This window comes from Dermochelys coriacea, chromosome 13 (assembly GCF_009764565.3).
Source record: "Dermochelys coriacea isolate rDerCor1 chromosome 13, rDerCor1.pri.v4, whole genome shotgun sequence".
Taxonomy (NCBI): Eukaryota; Metazoa; Chordata; order Testudines; family Dermochelyidae; genus Dermochelys; species Dermochelys coriacea.
Window position 1 is genome coordinate 36,250,883 of NC_050080.1, and position 23,008 is coordinate 36,273,890.

The 23,008-nt window shown below is 44.1% G+C and overlaps 2 protein-coding genes and 1 pseudogene across 2 annotated transcripts; 2 read left to right on the top strand and 1 right to left on the bottom strand.

Annotated features, from left to right (window-relative positions):
* The first annotated feature begins 3,914 nt into the window (after positions 1 to 3,914).
* On the top strand, positions 3,915 to 8,047 carry LOC119841834 (annotated as a pseudogene).
* Positions 8,048 to 11,222: 3,175 nt separating this feature from the next.
* LOC119841617 (olfactory receptor 493-like) lies at positions 11,223 to 12,555 on the top strand. The gene is given in 3 exon segments (XM_038369174.1): positions 11,223 to 11,228; positions 11,855 to 12,088; positions 12,091 to 12,555. Coding segments are annotated over 3 exon segments (705 nt in total).
* Positions 12,556 to 16,666: 4,111 nt separating this feature from the next.
* LOC119841618 (olfactory receptor 493-like) lies at positions 16,667 to 21,783 on the bottom strand. The gene is given in 5 exon segments (XM_038369176.1): positions 16,667 to 16,775; positions 18,366 to 18,571; positions 20,475 to 20,915; positions 20,918 to 21,151; positions 21,778 to 21,783. Coding segments are annotated over 5 exon segments (996 nt in total).
* Between the last annotated feature and the right edge of the window lie 1,225 nt (positions 21,784 to 23,008).

Sequence of the window (23,008 nt, forward strand, 5' to 3'; positions counted from 1 at the left end):
CTATCTTTGGAGGAAGCAATTAACAATGAAAAATATAACATCAATTCTATGAGGAGTCAGTCAGAGTAAAAGATCACGATACCAAGCGATGGCCAAGTGTGCATCCTGGCCCAAGGAAACATAAAGGAGAGAAGAAAGCAAATCTCCAAAGGAAGACTGGGAAGCTTTACCAGAAATCAACACATGATCAGAAAATATGTCTGATCACACCACTAAATTTATCTTCATGGTCTGGTGAGTTATTGCTTCAAGTTACTTGGGCTGTCATCTCATCTATCTAATAAAAACAAAGACATCCCTTGAGTTAGAAGTTCTTCTCACTCCTTAATTTTCCCTTTGAGTTTAGAAGTTGACTCCATGCCTACCTCTGCTGATACTGTCTAGAGAGTATAGATATGTGTGTGAGGGGGTAGGAATATCACAATAGCAAATTTAATAAAATAAAAAAAAATTGACCAAATATGTCTAACATCCTTCTCGTGATCTTCCATCGCTCTGCTTTTTTCTTGCTTTCTTAGACTGTAATTTCCCTAATAGTCTTTGATAGGCATCCTTACAAGTTCCACTTCTACCTATGGGTAGTCTACACGATAGCTGGGTTAGACATACCTGCACTAGGTTTGATCAAGCAAGCCGGCTAAAAAGACAAGGGTAGCTTCAGCAGCACAGGCAAGCAGAATCCCACCGAGACCCTAGCGATGTACTCAGGACAGGCAGCCCACCCTGTTGCCCCCACTGCTGTTGCTACACTGCTACCTTACCATGCTAGCTCAGTCAAACCTAGTGGGGGTATGTCTGCCTGAACTGGAAATAATACCTCCAGCTGCAGTGCAAACATTCTGTAAACATGACATAACTTTCATCTCTTCAAACTATCTACTTCTACGGCTCCTCTTAATCGAGTGTTAGGGCATCCTTGGCTGGGTCATCTTGGGGAACTGATCATAAGACCTCTGGATCTAAAAACGTGTGTGTACTGATTGAACTAAAGTACCAGCCGTGCCAGTTCAGAAGCAGCAGCAGGCTGGTAAACCGCTGTACAGGGTCTAGCTCCTAGGTAGAGTTAAAGAGCCCCACTCTGTTACACTAGAGTCTGCATGACAACTTTGTATTTATAAACATAACCCTACAATAAATCTGTCCCTATAATACTGAGGGTGGGATTTTTCAAGGCCACGTATGAAGCTCAACTGCTTTTAATTTCTAACGGGGATGGTGAAGTCTACAGAGGTTGATTTCCCCTCCAGAGCCCCACAATCTCAAGCATGGGTGGGAATTGAGTTGAAAACTCACATATTTTCAGACAATACATTAAACACAGGAACAATTCTCTCTATTCAGCACTGGGGAGGACACACCTGGAGTATTGTGTCCAGTTTTGGTCTCCCCACTACAGAAGGGATGTGGACAAATTGGAGAGAGTCCAGTGGAGGGCAACTAAAATTATCTGGGGGCTGGGGCACATGACTTAAGAGAGGCTGAGGGAACTGGGGGTCTTTAGTCTGCAGAAGAGAAGCGTGAGGAGGGATTTTCTAGTAGCCTTCAACTACCTCAAGGTGGTTCCAAAGAGGATGTTGCTAGGCTGTTTTCAGTGGTGGCAGATGACAGAATACGGAGTAATGGTCTCAAATTGGAGTGGGGGAGGTCTAGGCTGGATATTAGGAAAAACTATTTCACTACAATGGTGGTGAAGCACTGGAATGCGTTACCTAGGGAGGTGGTGGAATCTCCATCCTCAGAGATTTATGAGGCCCAGCTTCACAAAGCCCTGGCTGGGATGATTTAGTTGATGTTGGTCCTCCTTTGAACAGGAGATTGGACTAAATGACCTCTTGAGGTCTCTTCCAACCCTAATCGTCTATGATTCTAACAGTCTTGCACATGTAATACCAACACATCACCATCATAAGCAGGTAGAATTGAACTCGGGACCTCTGAAGCTCAGTGCATGAGTCTCTACTGCAGGAGTTAAAAGCCATGCGCCTCTTAGCTAAGGTTGTAGCAAACTCATTAATCTCTAGATGGTCTAGGTGCCACTAGATGGGGACAGAGTGCCACACAAAGCAGGCAGTGGGTTATGCACTCACTTGGTAGATCTTTCTACTGATTTATGCATGTGGGGCATTTTATGCCTAAATTAAATGGGATTACCTGTGTGTTAAGATAATGACATGCATCCGTGTTTTTTACTAGCATAGCAGGAATACAGTGGTGTTGGCATGTTTCAGTGAGGATTTCATGCTGCAGCCTACTCTCTACATTCTCAAGAGACCTCCCATAATGGACTAACTATTGCAATACTGCTTCATCTGAGGTTACAATTGTAATCAAAATTGTAAAAGTTACTATTGGTAATAGTAACAAGTGCAAAAGATGGTGACTGATGATCGAGAGTGCAACCTGCATCCAGCTCTCCAAAATACTGACTGAAGAGGTTATATCAGAGATTCAAGATCATGCAGATCAATCTTCAAGGTAAAGCAATCTTTTCCCCCTCTTCCTATTTGAAATTGTAGAAACAGATCAGGAAATAAAAATACAACCATTCATAGATTCCAAGGCCAGAAGGGACCATGGTGAACATTTAGTCTGACCTCCTACAAAACACAGGCCTTTGGAACTTCCCCAAATTAATTCCTGCGGCACCCAGCAATAAAAGAAAATTTTTCTGTGTGCAATACAGTATCAGCTTGAAATATTTTCTCACCTGAAAGTGAAATGTAGTTGGATTTCCAAAACAAACAGATATTTATATGGCCAAATTTGCATACACCATGATACTGTCATGATTTATGGCTGTCATGACTTGGGGAATTTATCTGTATAATTTATGAATTCTGGTTGATGCTATGAAGTTGCTGTATCTGGGAATGCCTCTAAGTGGATGCGGACGCCACCACTTGCTGGCACGGGCTGAAGGATGTACCTACCAGGCTATGGAGGGCAGTTAATCTTGATGGCTGAACTCTGACTCAACAATTGGTATGCTGAGGAAGTGGGCTGTGCTTGGAGAAGCTACTTCCTCCAGATTGTTGCGGGGGGGGGGCAGAGGGGGGATCTGGTGATGGAGGATTTGGAAAAAACACTAGGAGCAGAACAAAAGAACCAGGTTTTGGTAGGGGGACATATACATTCAAGACACTTGCTAAGACAGGAAGACGAAGCTTTGGGTAGAAGAGGAGAAGCGAGAGAAAAACTTTTGTAGTGGGGAGTCCTGTTTAGTTGCATACTAGCCAAGTCAGAGAAGGCTGGCTGGGGTAGAGAAGTCATGAGCTGCCAGCAAAGGATCCTGTACACCCAAAGGGTGTCTCCCAAGCCCAGAGAACTCTCCAGAGTGGGGAGAAAGCTGAGGCAGGGAAATGTGGATGGGTGTGTTGAATATTTTATGTAACTCTGTGTATCTCTCGTGCTGTTAAGTAAAGAGCAATGGGGTTTTAGAATCTTGAACAAAATCTGTCTGTGCATCTGCTGGCTCTCACTGTAAACCAGGCTCACACCTTTAGAGGCATTGTGGGGAATGCACAAAAGCTGCTTGGGAGGCCTAAGGAGCTGGCGCTAGTTTCAGAGCCTGGGCAACTGGACCTGGGGTCCTCACTGGCCAGAGGTGTGTCAGACAAAAGGTCTGCACCTGGAGTCCCAAAGCCAGGGACAGCGCCTACACTCGGCCCAGCACCAGAAAGCTAAGAGCATATGTGATTCAGCATTTGTAACCCCTGACAACGTTCTGAGACATGTCCCTCGTGGGGAGCGGGACTAAATCCCTGACAATGGCGTTACACAGATGTTGGTGTTATCCTTGTCACTTCTATTCAGGTAATTCTGTTCTATCACGCACCAATCACAATCATATCACAGCGCCAACAAGAGTGAAAACCGCTGACGAGCAATAAGAGAGTCCCCCAAAATATCAAATAATGAACATCATCAGCAGTGGGCTCTTCACTGAAGGGAAGCATTTTTCTGCGCCTATATTTAGTGCATGACAGAAGGTAAGCAAATAATCTGAACTGTTATGACAACACTTAGGTCTCCAAGTATAGAGGGGGGAGGGATAACTCAGTGGTTTGAGCGTTGGCCGGCTTAAACCCAGGGTTGTAAGTTCAGTCCTTGAGGGGGTTGTTTGGGATCTGGGGCAAAAATTGGGGATTGGTCCTACTTTGACTAGATGACCTCCTGAGGTCCCTTCCAAGCCTGATATTCTATGATACTGCTAGTGAAAACTTTTTCACTGAGGAGCATCTATTTGAAGCAAAATGGCCTTTTAAATGAAATGAAATATTTTGTGAACATTTCCATATTCTGCTAAATTTTCTGGTTTTTTTTTTCCTTTTGAAGAACCAAAACCCCAAACACTGAAAACAATGAGCAAAAATTGTAGATGAAAACATTTTTTTTTCATCCTTTTTTTCCAGGGGAAAAAAAAAAAGCAATTTCCCAACCAGCTCTAAGTTGGGTAGCCTGAGCCATTATTTGATCTTTTACTGGTGTCATTTGGATGGCAGAATATGCACGATTGGTTCCAAAATGAGAGATACCAGGCAAAGAAATGCAATGGTCTAGGGTTTTGATCCAACTGTTGGAAAGGTAATTAGCAGGGAATGATGAGTTTTGAACATTTCAGGAATTTAAAAGAAGGTGTGGTTTACGTTTATTCTCTTCAAGTTGTATTTTTGGATTTGTTTGTGTTTCCTAGATATGACAATGGCAAACACAGAGTGGAGAAACCAAACGGCCATCACAGAATTCTTCCTCCTGGGATTTGGGGATCTACCTGCATTGCAGATCCTTCTCTTCCTGTTGTTTCTAGTGATCTACATTGTGACCTTGGCTGGGAACATCCTCGTCACTGTGCTAGTTGTGGCTAATCAGCACCTTCACACCCCCATGTACTTCTTCCTGGGGAACTTGTCCTTCTTGGAGACCTGCTACACCTCCACCATCCTGCCCAGGATGCCGCCCAGTCTTCTGACAGGGGACAGAACCATTTCTGTTAGAGGCTGCTTGGTACAATTATATTTCTTTGGTTCTCTAGTAGGTGCAGAATGTTACCTGCTAGCTGCAATGTCTTATGATCGGTATTTAGCGATACGTAAACCACGGCATTATTCAACCCATATGAATGACAGGTTCTGCCTTCACCTAGCAGCTGGGTCTTGGCTAAGTGCATTTTTGGTTGTCACCATAATAATATGTTTAATGTTACAATTAACTTTCTGTGGCCCCAATGAAATGGACCATTTCTTTTGTGATCTCACCCCAGTGATAAAACTCTCCTGTAGTGTCACCCACCAGATGGAACTTGTGACCTTCTTGGGCTCCTTCCAATTCACTTTACCACCATTTCTATTAACCCTAACATCCTATGTTTGTATCATAACTGCCATCCTGAGAATCCCTTCTAGCACTGGGAGGCAAAAGGCCTTTTCCACCTGCTCCTCTCACCTTATTGTGGTTTCTACTTTCTATGGCATGCTAATCATTGTGTATATTTTACCAAAAACCAAGATGCTGCGAGAGCTTACAAAGTGTTCTCTGTCTTCTACACCATCCTGACTCCCCTGGCCAACCCCCTCATCTACAGCCTGAGAAACAAAGAAGTCATGGAGGCCCTGAGAAAAGCTGTCAGGAACTCTGTGGCTTTCATGAGTTCATTTATGGAGGGTGACATGAAATGGCGTGTATGATGTATGACATTCAGTCACTGGACCAGAATCTGTCTGGTCTGTTTTCAGAGTCCTTTACTGTAAGTTTTTCAAAGCAGGTGTAACATTATAAAAGTATAACTGTACCGGTTAGATAAATCTGTGTATGCAATCAATTAAAGTTGGAGACAAGGAAGCTGGTACATACTGTGTGTTTGACCTAGTAGATATGGTTAGAGGTTTTCATGACTTCTGAGAAGATCGCAAAGTTACTGTAGTAAGTATCTAAAATGTGAGTTGCATCAACTGCAAATAAGTGGAACCATTAGATACTTGTTTTTGTTAATTAAATTGGATGGGGTGATGTTGCCACCTGTCTCTGGACATTCTTTTTCTGGGGTCACTTGGCAACTGGTTTAAGTCTGAAGAATGAACTGGTTGATGGAGGAGGTGGGAGGAGAAGTGGTGAGCTTCATCAGCAAGGCTGTCCATACCATTTATTCAGACACTGAGCCCTTCCACAACATCACTAGGTGTGACTTATCCTGATCCAGAAGCATGCTGGCTGGGATTTCAAATGAGCCTAAGGGAGTTAGGAGGCTTGTTCCCCATGAACATTAATAAGAATTGTGATCCAGGCTTTCAAAGGTAGTTAGGTGCCTAAGGATGCAGATAGGCACCTGGCAGGTTTTTTAAAAACAGCGAAGCAAGTTACGAGCCTAACTCCCCATTGGAATCTTATGAGGCAGCAATTTTTAGAACTTTTATTAGGAACATCCCTAAACTTCAAATGACGAAAACAACAAACCAAACATTCCTGCATTCTCCCAACTTTATTTTACACATTTGTTTATTTTTAATTAACACAGGAATGGCAGAACTCCATTATTCTTTCCTCTGTCAAAATGAAATCCATACCACCATCATAACTATGGCATCACAACCAGCTCCACCATAATACCTGGATCTTCGTGTTATCCATATCAGTGATGAATCCCTCTTCATCTGTTTCAGCTACCCTGACAACTCCACCATTACAACACTGCTGTAATTTTAAAAGCATGGGCTCAAAAAACAATCCAAGATCATCTATTACAACACTATCTAGTATGAAAAATTGCCCTAGTAAGAGCTTTTAAAATAATCTACAGAGACTGTCACTGCAGGGATTTCCTTTATAAATGATTTTATGTACCATATCCCCAGCAGATGACTTTAATTAATCTTTGTTGGTTACTCCATTTGGGGATTTGACCATTAAAACTAAAATATAACTCCCCGCTCCGCCACCATTTTCATTTATTTTTGGAACTTTTTCACACATAAACCCCAATATTTAGATTTTAAAAGTTATAAAAATTTTCAAGTTTTTGTTGTTTACAGAAAAATCGAGTTGTAAGTGAATAAAGAATAAAAGTTTTGAAGATTTCATAAATAAAAAATGATTGAAATAGGATCAATTGTGCAGGAAATTAAAGTTTTCAAACTTGGTGATAGTTTTTCATTAAAACTATATATATATATATATAAAAAAAGACTTGTTTCTAAAATGTGAATACAAATCTTATAAAATATTTGACAAAAATAAGAAAAATAATTGACAGTCAGCAAGTTTTTGTTAAAAGTTTTAATTTAAAAAAAGACCATTTGTCATTTAGGTGAGACTTTTTCAATTGAAGAATGCTGACCCTCTAAAAAGTAAAGACAATGAGAAAAGGGGGATTGTTGAAATGAAATGATCATTAACTTTATAAGTTTCAAATATTTTAACTGTCTCCTTCCTTTTCTGCCTGTATAATAATCGAATAAAATAATTGTTAATGGTCTTTGTTACAATGGGAATAAAAAAACCCCAATGTTAACTTGATCTGAATGGCAGGTCAGACTGAGCTGTTCAATATTTTAGCAAGGAGCATGCATTTTAAACCAATAATATTCACTTTTGGGTCTCTGACACCCACTCTGAATAATACATCTGACCTTTGACAAGTTCTGGGAGCAAAGAGAACATAAGAACAGCCATACTAGGTGAGACCAAAGGTCCATCTAGCCCATTATCTTTTCTTCTGACAGTGGCCAATGCCAGGTGCTTCAGAGGGAATGAACAGAACAGGCAATCATCAAGTGATCCATCCCCCATTCCTAGCTTCTGGCAAACAGAGGCTAAGGACAACATCCCTGCCCATCCTGGCTAATAGCCGTTGATGGACTTATCCTTCATGAACTTACCTAATTCTTTTTTGAGCCCTGTTAGTGTCTTGGACTTCACAACATCCTCTGGCAAAGAGTTCCACAGCTTGACTGTGTGTTGTGTGAAGAAAGACTTCCTTTTGTTTGTTTTAAACCTGCTGCCTATTAATTTCATTTGGTGACCCCTGGTTCTTGAGCTTTGGTTCTGTCAATGAAGAAATCTGGTTGTGCTGTATCCTATATCCTGGCTTCCAAAGCAATGAATGAAGGTTATGTCAGAGACTTGGGCTCTTGTACACCCATCTGAAAGGTAAACCAACCTTTTCCACAAATGCAACCAGATTGTCTTCTCTCTCTCTCTCTCTCTCTCTCTCTCTTATATCGTTGTCCCTTTGTGTCTACTGAGAAGTCTGTATTGGCATGAATCTTAATGCAGTTACACTATGGTGAATTTTCCTCGTCTAGATGAGCCCTCTTTCTTTAAGGAGTTTCTTCATTGTCACTCCATAATTTCTCTGATGCAAATGTGGAGCAGAGATATTGCTTGTACAATCTTTAAGTTCTATGGTACTGCAGCAGTTAAAAAGTCAACAAACTCTTTTATGTTAATGGCGTTATCGGCACATCTCAAATGTCTCTTTGTTTTAGTATTAGTGTCAGTCAGAGAGAGAGAGAGAGAGAGAGAGAGATAATGATCTCTGGAACTATAATGCATCAAAAGATACAAAATCATTTTATAACCATAAAATAATATATTTCTTTTTGCTCCAAGGAGTCAACCTGAAAAAATCCTCTTCCCATACTCAAGCATGGGTGGGAATTGAGTTGAAAGCTCACATATTTTCATACAATACATTAAACAAAATAACAGTTTTGCATGTGTAATACCAACAGATCATGGTCATCAGCAGGCAGAATTGAACTTGGGACCTCTGAAGCGAAGTGCATGAGTCTCTAATGCAGGAGTTAAAAGCCATATGCCTCTTAACTAAGGTTGTAGCAAACTCATTAATCTCTAGATGGTCTAGGTGCTACTAGATGGGGACAGAGTGCCACACAAAGCAGGCAGTGGGTTACACACTCACTGGGTAGGCCTTTCTACTGACTCTTATGCATGTGGGGCATTCTATGCCTAAATTAAATGGGATTATTCTTGTGTTAAGCTAATGAAATGCCTAAGTGTTTTTCACAAGTACAGCAGGAATACAGTGGTGTTGGCATGTTTCAGTGAGGATTTCATGCTGCAGCCTACTCTCTGCATCCACTAGAGACCTCTCATAATGGACTAGCTATTGCAAGGCTGCTTCATCTGAGGTTACAATTTTAATTAAAATTGCTGTTTACTCAATCTTCAAAACAAAACAATTATTAGCTCTCCAGCTCAGTAATTCTTATGCCCCTCAAGAGCATTAAAGGAGATCTTGCTGTCTGCGATAAATATCACAGCATTAGGTAGAAGGAGAGGTTACTTTTTTATGTGTTGGGTACTCGTCAGAATGATATTTGAAGACAAGAGTTTCAAATCCATCCTCTTCATTCTCTCCTTCTACCTTCCATTCTTATGGAAAGAAGAAGAAAACATCAGAAAGGAAAGGTGTCTCAAGGTGTCTCATAACTGTCCTGAATAATTACTGAACATGTGTCATAAATATAAAGGGAAGGGTAACCACCTTTCTGTATACAGAACTATAAAATCCCTCTTGGCCAGAGGCAAAACCCTTTCACCTGTAAAGGGTTAAGAAGCTAGGATAACCTTGCTGGCACCTGACCAAAATGACGAATGAGGAGACAAGATACTTTCAAAGCTGGAAGGGGGTGGGGGACAAAGGTCTGTCTGTGTGTCTGTGTGATGTTTTTGCCGGGAACAGATCAGGAATGCTCTTCAGAACTCCTGTAAAAAGTTAGTAAGTAATCTAGCTAGAAATGTGTTAGATTTCCTTTTGTTTAATGGCTGGTAAAATAGCTGTGCTGAATGGAATGTATATTCTTGTTTTTGTCTCTTTTTGTAACTTAAGGTTTTGCCTAGAGGGATTCTCTATGTTTTGAATCTGATTACTCTGTAAGGTATTTACCTTCCTGATTTTACAGAGGTGACTCTTTTACTTTTTCTTTGATTAAAATTATTCTTTTAAGATCCTGATTGCTTTTTCATTGTTCTTAAGATCCAAGGGTTTGGGTCTGTGTTCACCTATGCAAATTGGTGAGGATTTTTATCAAGCCTTCCCCAGGAAAGGGGGTGTAGGGCTTGTGGGGGTTATTTTGGGGGGGAAGATGTCTCCAAGTGGGCTCTTTCCCTGTTCTTTGTTTAAGACGCTTGGTGGTGGCAGCATAGGGTTTAAGGACAAGGCAAAGTTTGTACCTTGGGGAAGTTTTTAACCTAAGCTGGTAAGAATAAGCTTAGGGGGTCTTTCATGCAGGTCCCCACATATGTACCCTAGAGTTCAGAGTGGGGAAGGAACCTTGATAACATGTGAATCTGATCAGGGACTTTATAGTGGATTTCTACAAAGAAAACAGGCCAGATTCTGATCTCATTTGCATTGGTGTAAAAATGAATTGCCTCTACTGTTGTTAGTGGATTTAAATTCGATAAGAATCTGGCCAGGTATGACGGGAAGTTAATGTATTGACACTTGTTAATTTTTCTTGATACTGATAAGTGATGTCCATTTCTAGATGATGGTGATTAATTTATTTACATGTAACTGGGATCTAGAGGCCAGTTTTCAGAAGGGATCAGTCCTACAGCTGCTGCCAAAAGGGGGAAAATTTACCATGAAAAGTTTGGCAAACATTTCATCCTGATTTTTTTTTGTCCAAAAAATTGAAATTCAGAAAACATCAGCCAGCTCAAGTAAGAGTCCATGACTGTAGCTGAAGTAATTGGTATCAGCATCTCTAAAGCTCAGGGCCCCACACTGAGATTTCCAAAGTAGATGAAGGTTGCATAAACAATGGGCCATTTTTTAAAGTCCTAGCTCAAGCAAACTCATGATTACTTCAGTGGGAATTTGGCTGTATAAATCAGGAGAAAAAAATGGAGTAACGGTTTCAGGCTCTGATCTTTGAGCTCTGTGAGTGGTTTTTCAAGAAAGGCTTCAATTTTGCCATCCTTTGTCATTTTGAATAGATCTTGGGATTAGTCATGGAGTAGAATATCACTCAGTGGATGAAATGCTTGCACAGAATTGATGTGCAGATTGTCCAGCTAAAAGCCTACTCACTACAAAAGTCCCAAGTGGAATTTAAATGGTGCATATATATGTGACAGACATAGCAATTTCCTGCAACGTAAGAGCAGACCTTACTGAATACGTTGAACCCTATTGTACTAAGTAATTTTAGGAGTTCATTGTATTAAAAATGCCAGTGATTATGTATTATCGAGGGATGACTGTAAGGTCTGGAAGGAGGAGACCTGACTAATGAAAACCTTGTGAAGTGTTATGAGCTTCAAAGAACTATTTGGAACAATGTGAACTTTTTAAGTTAATTGGGTTACCCAGGAAATCTCTAGGCAGAGGTTTATGCTAGTGTAACCCCCCCTTTGCCTATAGATCAGCTGTTATATGAAGACAGGTCAAAGACCCAAACTGTATAAAGAAGTGACTCATAGATGCATGGGTGTACTTGTTCTGAGCCAAGGCAGTTATGAATTTGTAAGCACAAAAAAAAACCCTTAGTGGTATTTGAAGGACCGGCCAGAGCCCTGGTTGGAGTTGGGGTGGTCTCTAGTGAGGTCATTAGCAGGGGTGTAGCCTCTTTTATGGGTTCAAAAAAGAACTAGATGAGTTCATGGAGGATAGGTCCATCAATAGCTATTAGCCAGGATGGGCAGGGATGGTGTCCGTAGCCTCTGTTTGCCAGAAGCTGTGAATGGGCGACAGAGGATGGATCACTTGATGATGACCTGTTCTGTTCATTCCCTCCGAAGCACCTGACATTGGTCACTGTAGGAAGACAGGATACTGAGCTAGATGGACCTTTGGTCTGATCCAGTATGGCTCTTCTTATATTCTTAGTACTTTTTCCTGGGTAACCTCTCCTTCCTGGAGATCGGCTACACAACCAACATATTCCCCTGTATGTTAGCCAGCTTCTTTGATGAGGCAAATTCGATCTCTTTCAGTGCCGGTATGGCCCAATTTTATCTGTTTGGTTCCTTGGGTGGCTCTGAGTGTCTCCTCCTGTCCATGATGTCGTACGACCGGTATCTAGCCATATGCAATCCTCTCCACTATGCAGATGTTCTGAGCAGGGACAGGTGTCCCTTTGCCTGGCAGCTGCCTCCTGGATTGGTGGCTTTTTGATCACCTTGGTAACCATTCTGTTCATGGTGACCTTAACATTCTGTGGCCGCAATGAAATAGATCATTTCTTCTGTGATTTCACCCCACTCCTGAAGCTGTCCTGTTCAGATACTTACCTCTTCAAAAAGGTCTCTTTCTTCTTGTCTTCCACTCTGACGCTGGTCCCTTTTCTGTTAACCATGGTGTCCTATATTTATATCCTATCTGCCATCCTCAACCGCCTTTCCACTGCCGGGTCACAAAAGGCCATTTCCACTTGCTCATCTCACCTTATAGTAGTCATCACCTTCTACGGGACTCTGATTGCTATGTACGTGGTACCAGCCGCTGATCACTCCCTAGATCTGAATAAAGTCTTCTCCATCTTCTATAACATGGTGACCCCCATGGTGAATCCCCTCAGCATAGCCTGAGGAACAGGGAAGTACACGAAGCCCTGAAGAGGCTCGTAGGTAGAAAATTTGCTTCTCCTTGGAAAGAAAAGAGTGGGAAGATGTGACTGCCCAAAATGGCATTGTGTCCTTTATTCTTAATTAGACGTTTAACTCTGTGAAGGCAAGGAATATTTCTGTTGGTTATAACACAATACTTGGCTGGGATTATAGGAAATATGGGTTCAGTTCTTAGATCTGTCAGTGACTCACTATGTGACATTGGATATTTCACATAACCTCTCTAGGACTCAGTTTCTTCCTCTATAATACTGCCCTGTTCCTTTAATAGTTATTTGACACCTGTAACAAAGTGGGGATGTTTTTAATGTTTTGTCGGAACCATGTGTGTACCTCAGTTTCCCCTGTGTGTTATCCCAGTATCTAGGTGGTGGGACAAGGGTTTGTTGATCATCGCAGAGACGCTGAGTGGGCAGGTGTGACCTGTCATCTGGCTGCCTGGGCACAGAAATGGCCGACACTCTGTAACCAGGCAACTGATGGCTGGGGTCCATCTTCTGCAAGAGCCTGCCAGAGGTGCTGGAGAACAAAGCGAGAAGCGTGTTGGAGAACAAAGAGAGAAGTGAGATGACCAGTTTGCCTGGGAAAGAGACAAAGGATGGAGGAGGGGAAACTGGGCACGACTGTGAGTGGGCTGCTGGAAGCAAGTCAGTCTCCTTTTGGGACTCAGCGGAGAGAGCCCAGGGCCTCTGGATTCCCCAAGATGGCCTTTGCTGAGTTTCTGCGCTAACAATATCTGTTCTACTCTGTGTCCCGGTCGACTAATAAACCCTTCTGTTTTACAGTGATGGCTGAGATTCTCTAATGACTGCAAAGTTGGGGTGCACGGCCCGACTGAGGGGAGTTTTGTAAGGTTTCCCCTCATGTCCCATTCAGGCAGACTCACTGTGGGGAGCTCACAGTGTTAAAAACAGGAGTGCTGAATGCTCCGAGGTCAGACCCAGGAGGCACTGAAAACCAAGGAGGCTTGCACAGTGAGAATGTGCCTGGACGAGTTGTCACACTACACCAGAGGGGTCCCATCTGAACTTCATTCTAATGGTTCCAAGAGCACTGAGGCTGCGCACTTCATGACAACACCATGATAGGCATCTTAGTGCTGTAGATTAGATAGATAGATAGATAGATAGATAGATAGATAGATAGATAGATAGATAGATAGCACAACGCATATTCAACTTGTGGAACTCTTTGCCAGAGGATGTTGTGAAATCCAAGACTATAAAAGAGGGTTCAAAAAAAAAAAGAACTAGATAAGTTCATGGAGAATGGGTCCATCAATGGCTATTAGCCAGGATGGGCAGGTATGGTGTGTTGATGGTGTCCCTATTAAGCCTCTCTTGTCAGAAGCTGGGAATGGGTGACAGGGATGGATCACTCAATGATTACCTGTTCTGTTCATTCTGTGAAGCATCTGGCATTGGCCATTGTTGAAAGACAGGATACAGGGCTAGATGGATCTGTGGTCTGACCCAGTATGGCCATTTGTTATGTTCTTTTATGGATTTGTAGATTTACAACCCACAGCTTGCTCCACACTAACTCTCCATATGGACAAGCCCTTAGGGTCCCTTTAGCCTAGAAAGTCACACTTTATATTGCTTATATGTTGGCTGGAACTGGCTGAGCGGGGCTGGGAAGTGAGATGAAAATTTACCAGAAACATTATGAGAAGCCTGATTTTCGGTAAAATTCAGGTGCACAGAATTCCCCTTTAGCGGTCAAGGGAGAGAGGAAGCTCTCTGATCCTCTAAAAACCTCTAGCCCCCAAGAACACTGCAGGCCCGTAATCCCCTCTCTCCCTCTAAACCAGTGGTCTCCAAACTGGGGTGCGTGCACCCCAGCGGGTGCCCGAGATCATCCCAGGGGGGGCGCGGAAGCAGGAGCGCTGCTGGACGGCACTCCACCGTTTTTTTCTTCAGCGGCAGCTCTGCACACATCCACCGCCTGCGGCAGGTCTTCCAATCTTCTTCCGCCGGCGGCGCGTCTGCAGCAGGTCTTCTGGTCTTCACTCTGGGGGTACGTGAGCCAAAAAGTTTGCAGACCGCTGCTCTAAACCAGGGGTCGGAAACCTTCGGCACATGGCCCATCAGGGTAATCCCGCTGGTGGGCCCCGAGACATTTTGTTTACATTGACTGTCCGCAGTCACAGCCCCTCGCAGCTTCCCGCAGCTCCCATTGGGCTGGGAAGGGTGAACCGCGGGGACTGGGAGCTGCAGGCGGCAGAGCCTACGGACTTGGCAACGTAAACAAAGTGTCTCACGGCCCCCCAGCAGATTACCCTGAGGGGCCAGTGCTGAAGTTTGCCAACCCCTGCTTTAAACCCTAACCCTGAGGTCACTGCACCTCACCCCTGTATCCAGATCCTATGTAATCACATTGGTTCAGATATGAGTGGAAATAAAAGCAGATTAACATTTTTCAAGATGGTACATTTTTCTGACAGAAAAAATATTGTTAATTAAAATGAAAACTTGCATGGGAATAGGTCAATTTCAGTGAAATTTTGTTTTAAAACAAAAAAAATTATACATACATTAATAAAGAATATATAAAAATGTACATGTGTATATTATATATATGATAAAATAAACCAAAAGAATATAAAACTAAAAATACAATAAAAATAAAGGACAAAAACTTTAAAAAAAGAAAAGTACATAATATTTTTTTAAACAGTAAGAAAAAGTTATGAAAAGTGTAAAAAAAAATCTTTTAAATTGAAATGAAATGTATTCAGAATCCTTGGACCTGTGCTCCCAAACACACGTCAGGAGCAGCTTTGGTGTGTGCCCCTCCCTCCCCTCCCAATCTGTCTCTCTCTTTCTCCCGCTCTGTGCCCCATGGGGACGGGGCTGGACAGCAGTCTCACTCCGGCCATGCGGCCACCCCAGCCCGGGAGTGAGGGGCGGCGCCCGCCCGGGGTTCCGGACCCACAGACAAAGCCCGGGGGCAACCAGTCCCATTTATACTTGCTGGACACAAGGCTCTTGCTCTTGTTGTACAGGAAGCTAAGCGACACCCCCCTCCCATCCCTGTAAATGAAAGTAAATTAAAATAAAATAGTTTAAAAGGTTCTTAAAATATCAAATACAATTTAAAGAGTAAATTCAATTAAAAAAAAGTAAAATCTGAGATTGAACCAAACCCACCTTTAAAATATTCGCCCCACAACTCGTTTCCCTGAGTCTGTGAGAACGGACACGGGAAATTCGCAGCGATGTCGGTAATGGGCACGTTGTAAAACACCCAGCCTAGGAAAACTCGGTCTATGGTTTAAGGCTGGTGAAAGAACTTCCACCAAAACATCCTTTAAAGGGAAAACTGCGTTTGATAAAAAGAAGAAAAACTTTCAAAGCAGCTGCCGCGATCCGGGAACATGTTCGACTTTTCATCCAAAGGCCCTGAACTGAAAATGTTCAGGCAAACCATACATTTTAGGTTTCAGAGTAGCAGCCCTGTTAGTCTGTATTCGCAAAAAGAAAAGGAGGACTTGTGGCACCTTAGAGACTAACAAATTTATTAGAGCATAAGCTTTCGTGAGCTACAGCTCACTTCATCGGATGCATTTTAGGTTTGTGTTGTGAAGGCTCGTTTTCCTCTTCCCTGTAATGCTGCGAGCGCGACGGGGCCCGGCTCTGGAAGTCTCAAGGGGCCACGATCCCCGCCGTGTCCCCGGGGGCAGTTCCAGGAGGGCGGGGCGATTCGCCGCGCAGCCCGGGCAGGGGCCGCGTTGCCTTTTTCCCTCGCCTCATTGCGAAGGCTTGGCCCGGAGCCGTGACACAAGGTTGTGTGGGCGGGGTACACGCCGGGAAAGGGCCTGAGTGGGGGGACTCAGGCTGGTGCAGAGAGGGGAGCAGAGCCCGGAGGCCTCCAGCCTGGCTCGCTCCCTCCCTCCCCTCTCCACCTCTGACCTTGTGCACCCCGCTGCGGCTGGGCTGAATCTCGCCCCAGGGGGCCCAGCCGAGGGACACCCCGTCTCTCTCTCGCTCTCCCGGGGGTCTCTCCCGGAGTCAGGGTCACCGTCCACTGACGGAAGAGGTGCCTGGAGGTTGCGGGGAGTCTCGCTTGCTCAAGCGGAGATGACCCCCGTCCAAGGCAGAGTGGCGCCTGCCGACACTCCCCGCTCCGGCGGGGTCTGTCCACCAGCTACCTCGTCCCTGGAGCGCAGGGTCTCGCCTCTGCCCACACGGAGGGGAGCCCTCATTGCTCAGTGTATAACAGGGGGGTCGCATAGCCTCCTGTACAACAAGAGCAAGAGCCTTGTGTCCAGCAAGTATAAATGGGACTGGTTCCCCCCGAGCTTTGTCTGTGGGTCCAGAAGCCACGGGTGGGCGCCGCCCCTCACTCCCGGGCTGGGGTGGCCGCATGGCCGGAGTGAGACTGCTGTCCAGCCCCGTCCCCATGGGGCACAGAGAGAGGGGGCTTTGCTGAAGAAGCCCCTGCCCTGTGATTGGGGTTGACCAGATGTCCCGATTTTATAGGGACAGTCCCGATTTTGAGGGTCTTTTTCTTATAGAGGCTCCTATTATAGGGCCCCACACCCACTGTCCCGATTTTTCACATTTGGTGCCTGGTCACCCTACTACCTGTGATGGAGGCACAGGTGGGTCCCAAGGACTCTCATTGAGCAAAGGTGGGTTTGGTTCAATCTCAGATTTTACTTTTTTTTTAATTGAATTTACTCTTTAAATTGTATTTGATATTTTAAGAACCTTTTAAACTATTTTATTTTAATTTACTTTCATTTACAGGGATGGGAGGGGGGTGTCGCTTAGCTTCCTGTACAACAAGAGCAGAGAGTCTTGTGTCCAGCAAGTATAAATGGGACTGGTTGCCCCCGGGCTTTGTCTGTGGGTGCGGAACCCCGGGCGGGCGCCGCCCCTCACTCCCGGGCTGGGGTGGCCGCATGGCCGGAGTGAGACTGCTGTCCAGCCCCGTCCCCATGGGGCACAGAGCGGGAGAAAGAGAGAGACAGATTGGGAGGGGAGGGAGGGGCACACACCAAAGCTGCTCCTGACGTGTGTTTGGGAGCACAGGTCCAAGGATTCTGAATACATTTCATTTCAATTTAAAAGATTTTTTTTTACACTTTTCATAACTTTTTCTTACTGTTTAAAAAAATATTATGTACTTTTCTTTTTTTAAAGTTTTTGTCCTTTATTTTTATTGTATTTTTAGTTTTATATTCTTTTGGTTTATTTTATCATATATATAATATACACATGTACATTTTTATATATTCTTTATTAATGTATGTATATTTTTTTTTGTTTTAAAACAAAATTTCACTGAAATTGACCTATTCCCATGCAAGTTTTCATTTTAATTAACAATATTTTTTCTGTCAGAAAAATGTTCCATCTTGAAAAATGTTAATCTGCTTTTATTTCCACTCATATCTGAACCAATGTGATTACATAGGATCTGGATACAGGGGTGAGGTGCAGTGACCTCAGGGTTAGGGTTTAAAGCAGGGGTTGGCAAACTTCAGCGCTGGCCCCTCAGGGTAATCTGCTGGGGGGCCGTGAGACACTTTGTTTACGTTGCCAAGTCCGTAGGCTCTGCCGCCTGCAGCTCCCAGTCCCCGCGGTTCACCCTTCCCAGCCCAATGGGAGCTGCGGGAAGCTGCGAGGGGCTGTGACTGCGGACAGTCAATGTAAACAAAATGTCTCGGGGCCCACCAGCGGGATTACCCTGATGGGCCATGTGCCGAAGGTTTCCGACCCCTGGTTTAGAGCAGCGGTCTGCAAACTTTTTGGCTCACGTACCCCCAGAGTGAAGACCGGAAGACCTGCTGCAGACGCGCCGCCGGCGGAAGAAGATTGGAAGACCTGCCGCAGGCGGTGGATGTGTGCAGAGCTGCCGCTGAAGAAAAAAACGGTGGAGTGCCGTCCAGCAGCGCTCCTGCTTCCGCGCCCCCCCTGGGATGATCTCGGGCACCCGCTGGGGTGCACGCACCCCAGTTTGGAGACCACTGGTTTAGAGGGAGAGAGGGGATTACGGGCCTGCAGTGTTCTTGGGGGCTAGAGGTTTTTAGAGGATCAGAGAGCTTCCTCTCTCCCTTGACCGCTAAAGGGGAATTCTGTGCACCTGAATTTTACCGAAAATCAGGCTTCTCATAATGTTTCTGGTAAATTTTCATCTCACTTCCCAGCCCCGCTCAGCCAGTTCCAGCCAACATATAAGCAATATAAAGTGTGACTTTCTAGGCTAAAGGGACCCTAAGGGCTTGTCCATATGGAGAGTTAGTGTGGAGCAAGCTGTGGGTTGTAAATCTACAAATCCATAAAAGAACATAACAAATGGCCATACTGGGTCAGACCACAGATCCATCTAGCCCTGTATCCTGTCTTTCAACAATGGCCAATGCCAGATGCTTCACAGAATGAACAGAACAGGTAATCATTGAGTGATCCATCCCTGTCACCCATTCCCAGCTTCTGACAAGAGAGGCTTAATAGGGACACCATCAACACACCATACCTGCCCATCCTGGCTAATAGCCATTGATGGACCCATTCTCCATGAACTTATCTAGTTCTTTTTTTTTTGAACCCTCTTTTATAGTCTTGGATTTCACAACATCCTCTGGCAAAGAGTTCCACAAGTTGAATATGCGTTGTGCTATCTATCTATCTATCTATCTATCTATCTATCTATCTATCTATCTATCTATCTATCTATCTATCTATCTATCTATCTATCTAATCTACAGCACTAAGATGCCTATCATGGTGTTGTCATGAAGTGCGCAGCCTCAGTGCTCTTGGAACCATTAGAATGAAGTTCAGATGGGACCCCTCTGGTGTAGTGTGACAACTCGTCCAGGCACATTCTCACTGTGCAAGCCTCCTTGGTTTTCAGTGCCTCCTGGGTCTGACCTCGGAGCATTCAGCACTCCTGTTTTTAACACTGTGAGCTCCCCACAGTGAGTCTGCCTGAATGGGACATGAGGGGAAACCTTACAAAACTCCCCTCAGTCGGGCCGTGCACCCCAACTTTGCAGTCATTAGAGAATCTCAGCCATCACTGTAAAACAGAAGGGTTTATTAGTCGACCGGGACACAGAGTAGAACAGATATTGTTAGCGCAGAAACTCAGCAAAGGCCATCTTGGGGAATCCAGAGGCCCTGGGCTCTCTCCGCTGAGTCCCAAAAGGAGACTGACTTGCTTCCAGCAGCCCACTCACAGTCGTGCCCAGTTTCCCCTCCTCCATCCTTTGTCTCTTTCCCAGGCAAACTGGTCATCTCACTTCTCTCTTTGTTCTCCAACACGCTTCTCGCTTTGTTCTCCAGCACCTCTGGCAGGCTCTTGCAGAAGATGGACCCCAGCCATCAGTTGCCTGGTTACAGAGTGTCGGCCATTTCTGTGCCCAGGCAGCCAGATGACAGGTCACACCTGCCCACTCAGCGTCTCTGCGATGATCAACAAACCCTTGTCCCACCACCTAGATACTGGGATAACACACAGGGGAAACTGAGGTACACACATGGTTCCGACAAAACATTAAAAACATCCCCACTTTGTTACAGGTGTCAAATAACTATTAAAGGAACAGGGCAGTATTATAGAGGAAGAAACTGAGTCCTAGAGAGGTTATGTGAAATATCCAATGTCACATAGTGAGTCACTGACAGATCTAAGAACTGAACCCATATTTCCTATAATCCCAGCCAAGTATTGTGTTATAACCAACAGAAATATTCCTTGCCTTCACAGAGTTAAACGTCTAATTAAGAATAAAGGACACAATGCCATTTTGGGCAGTCACATCTTCCCACTCTTTTCTTTCCAAGGAGAAGCAAATTTTCTACCTACGAGCCTCTTCAGGGCTTCGTGTACTTCCCTGTTCCTCAGGCTATGCTGAGGGGATTCACCATGGGGGTCACCATGTTATAGAAGATGGAGAAGACTTTATTCAGATCTAGGGAGTGATCAGCGGCTGGTACCACGTACATAGCAATCAGAGTCCCGTAGAAGGTGATGACTACTATAAGGTGAGATGAGCAAGTGGAAATGGCCTTTTGTGACCCGGCAGTGGAAAGGCGGTTGAGGATGGCAGATAGGATATAAATATAGGACACCATGGTTAACAGAAAAGGGACCAGCGTCAGAGTGGAAGACAAGAAGAAAGAGACCTTTTTGAAGAGGTAAGTATCTGAACAGGACAGCTTCAGGAGTGGGGTGAAATCACAGAAGAAATGATCTATTTCATTGCGGCCACAGAATGTTAAGGTCACCATGAACAGAATGGTTACCAAGGTGATCAAAAAGCCACCAATCCAGGAGGCAGCAGCCAGGCAAAGGGACACCTGTCCCTGCTCAGAACATCTGCATAGTGGAGAGGATTGCATATGGCTAGATACCGGTCGTACGACATCATGGACAGGAGGAGACACTCAGAGCCACCCAAGGAACCAAACAGATAAAATTGGGCCATACCGGCACTGAAAGAGATCGAATTTGCCTCATCAAAGAAGCTGGCTAACATACAGGGGAATATGTTGGTTGTGTAGCCGATCTCCAGGAAGGAGAGGTTACCCAGGAAAAAGTACTAAGAATATAAGAAGAGCCATACTGGATCAGACCAAAGGTCCATCTAGCTCAGTATCCTGTCTTCCTACAGTGACCAATGTCAGGTGCTTCGGAGGGAATGAACAGAACAGGTCATCATCAAGTGATCCATCCTCTGTCGCCCATTCACAGCTTCTGGCAAACAGAGGCTACGGACACCATCCCTGCCCATCCTGGCTAATAGCTATTGATGGACCTATCCTCCATGAACTTATCTAGTTCTTTTTTGAACCCATAAAAGAGGCTACACCCCTGCTAATGACCTCACTAGAGACCACCCCAACTCCAACCAGGGCTCTGGCCGGTCCTTCAAATACCACTAAGGGTTTTTTTTTGTGCTTACAAATTCATAACTGCCTTGGCTCAGAACAAGTACACCCATGCATCTATGAGTCACTTCTTTATACAGTTTGGGTCTTTGACCTGTCTTCATATAACAGCTGATCTATAGGCAAAGGGGGGGTTACACTAGCATAAACCTCTGCCTAGAGATTTCCTGGGTAACCCAATTAACTTAAAAAGTTCACATTGTTCCAAATAGTTCTTTGAAGCTCATAACACTTCACAAGGTTTTCATTAGTCAGGTCTCCTCCTTCCAGACCTTACAGTCATCCCTCGATAATACATAATCACTGGCATTTTTAATACAATGAACTCCTAAAATTACTTAGTACAATAGGGTTCAACGTATTCAGTAAGGTCTGCTCTTACGTTGCAGGAAATTGCTATGTCTGTCACATATATATGCACCATTTAAATTCCACTTGGGACTTTTGTAGTGAGTAGGCTTTTAGCTGGACAATCTGCACATCAATTCTGTGCAAGCATTTCATCCACTGAGTGATATTCTACTCCATGACTAATCCCAAGATCTATTCAAAATGACAAAGGATGGCAAAATTGAAGCCTTTCTTGAAAAACCACTCACAGAGCTCAAAGATCAGAGCCTGAAACCGTTACTCCATTTTTTTCTCCTGATTTATACAGCCAAATTCCCACTGAAGTAATCATGAGTTTGCTTGAGCTAGGACTTTAAAAAATGGCCCATTGTTATGCAACCTTCATCTACTTTGGAAATCTCAGTGTGGGGCCCTGAGCTTTAGAGATGCTGATACCAATTACTTCAGCTACAGTCATGGACTCTTACTTGAGCTGGCTGATGTTTTCTGAATTTCAATTTTTTGGACAAAAAAAAATCAGGATGAAATGTTTGCCAAACTTTTCATGGTAAATTTTCCCCCTTTTGGCAGCAGCTGTAGGACTGATCCCTTCTGAAAACTGGCCTCTAGATCCCAGTTACATGTAAATAAATTAATCACCATCATCTAGAAATGGACATCACTTATCAGTATCAAGAAAAATTAACAAGTGTCAATACATTAACTTCCCGTCATACCTGGCCAGATTCTTATCGAATTTAAATCCACTAACAACAGTAGAGGCAATTCATTTTTACACCAATGCAAATGAGATCAGAATCTGGCCTGTTTTCTTTGTAGAAATCCACTATAAAGTCCCTGATCAGATTCACATGTTATCAAGGTTCCTTCCCCACTCTGAACTCTAGGGTACATATGTGGGGACCTGCATGAAAGACCCCCTAAGCTTATTCTTACCAGCTTAGGTTAAAAACTTCCCCAAGGTACAAACTTTGCCTTGTCCTTAAACCCTATGCTGCCACCACCAAGCGTCTTAAACAAAGAACAGGGAAAGAGCCCACTTGGAGACATCTTCCCCCCCAAAATAACCCCCACAAGCCCTACACCCCCTTTCCTGGGGAAGGCTTGATAAAAATCCTCACCAATTTGCATAGGTGAACACAGACCCAAACCCTTGG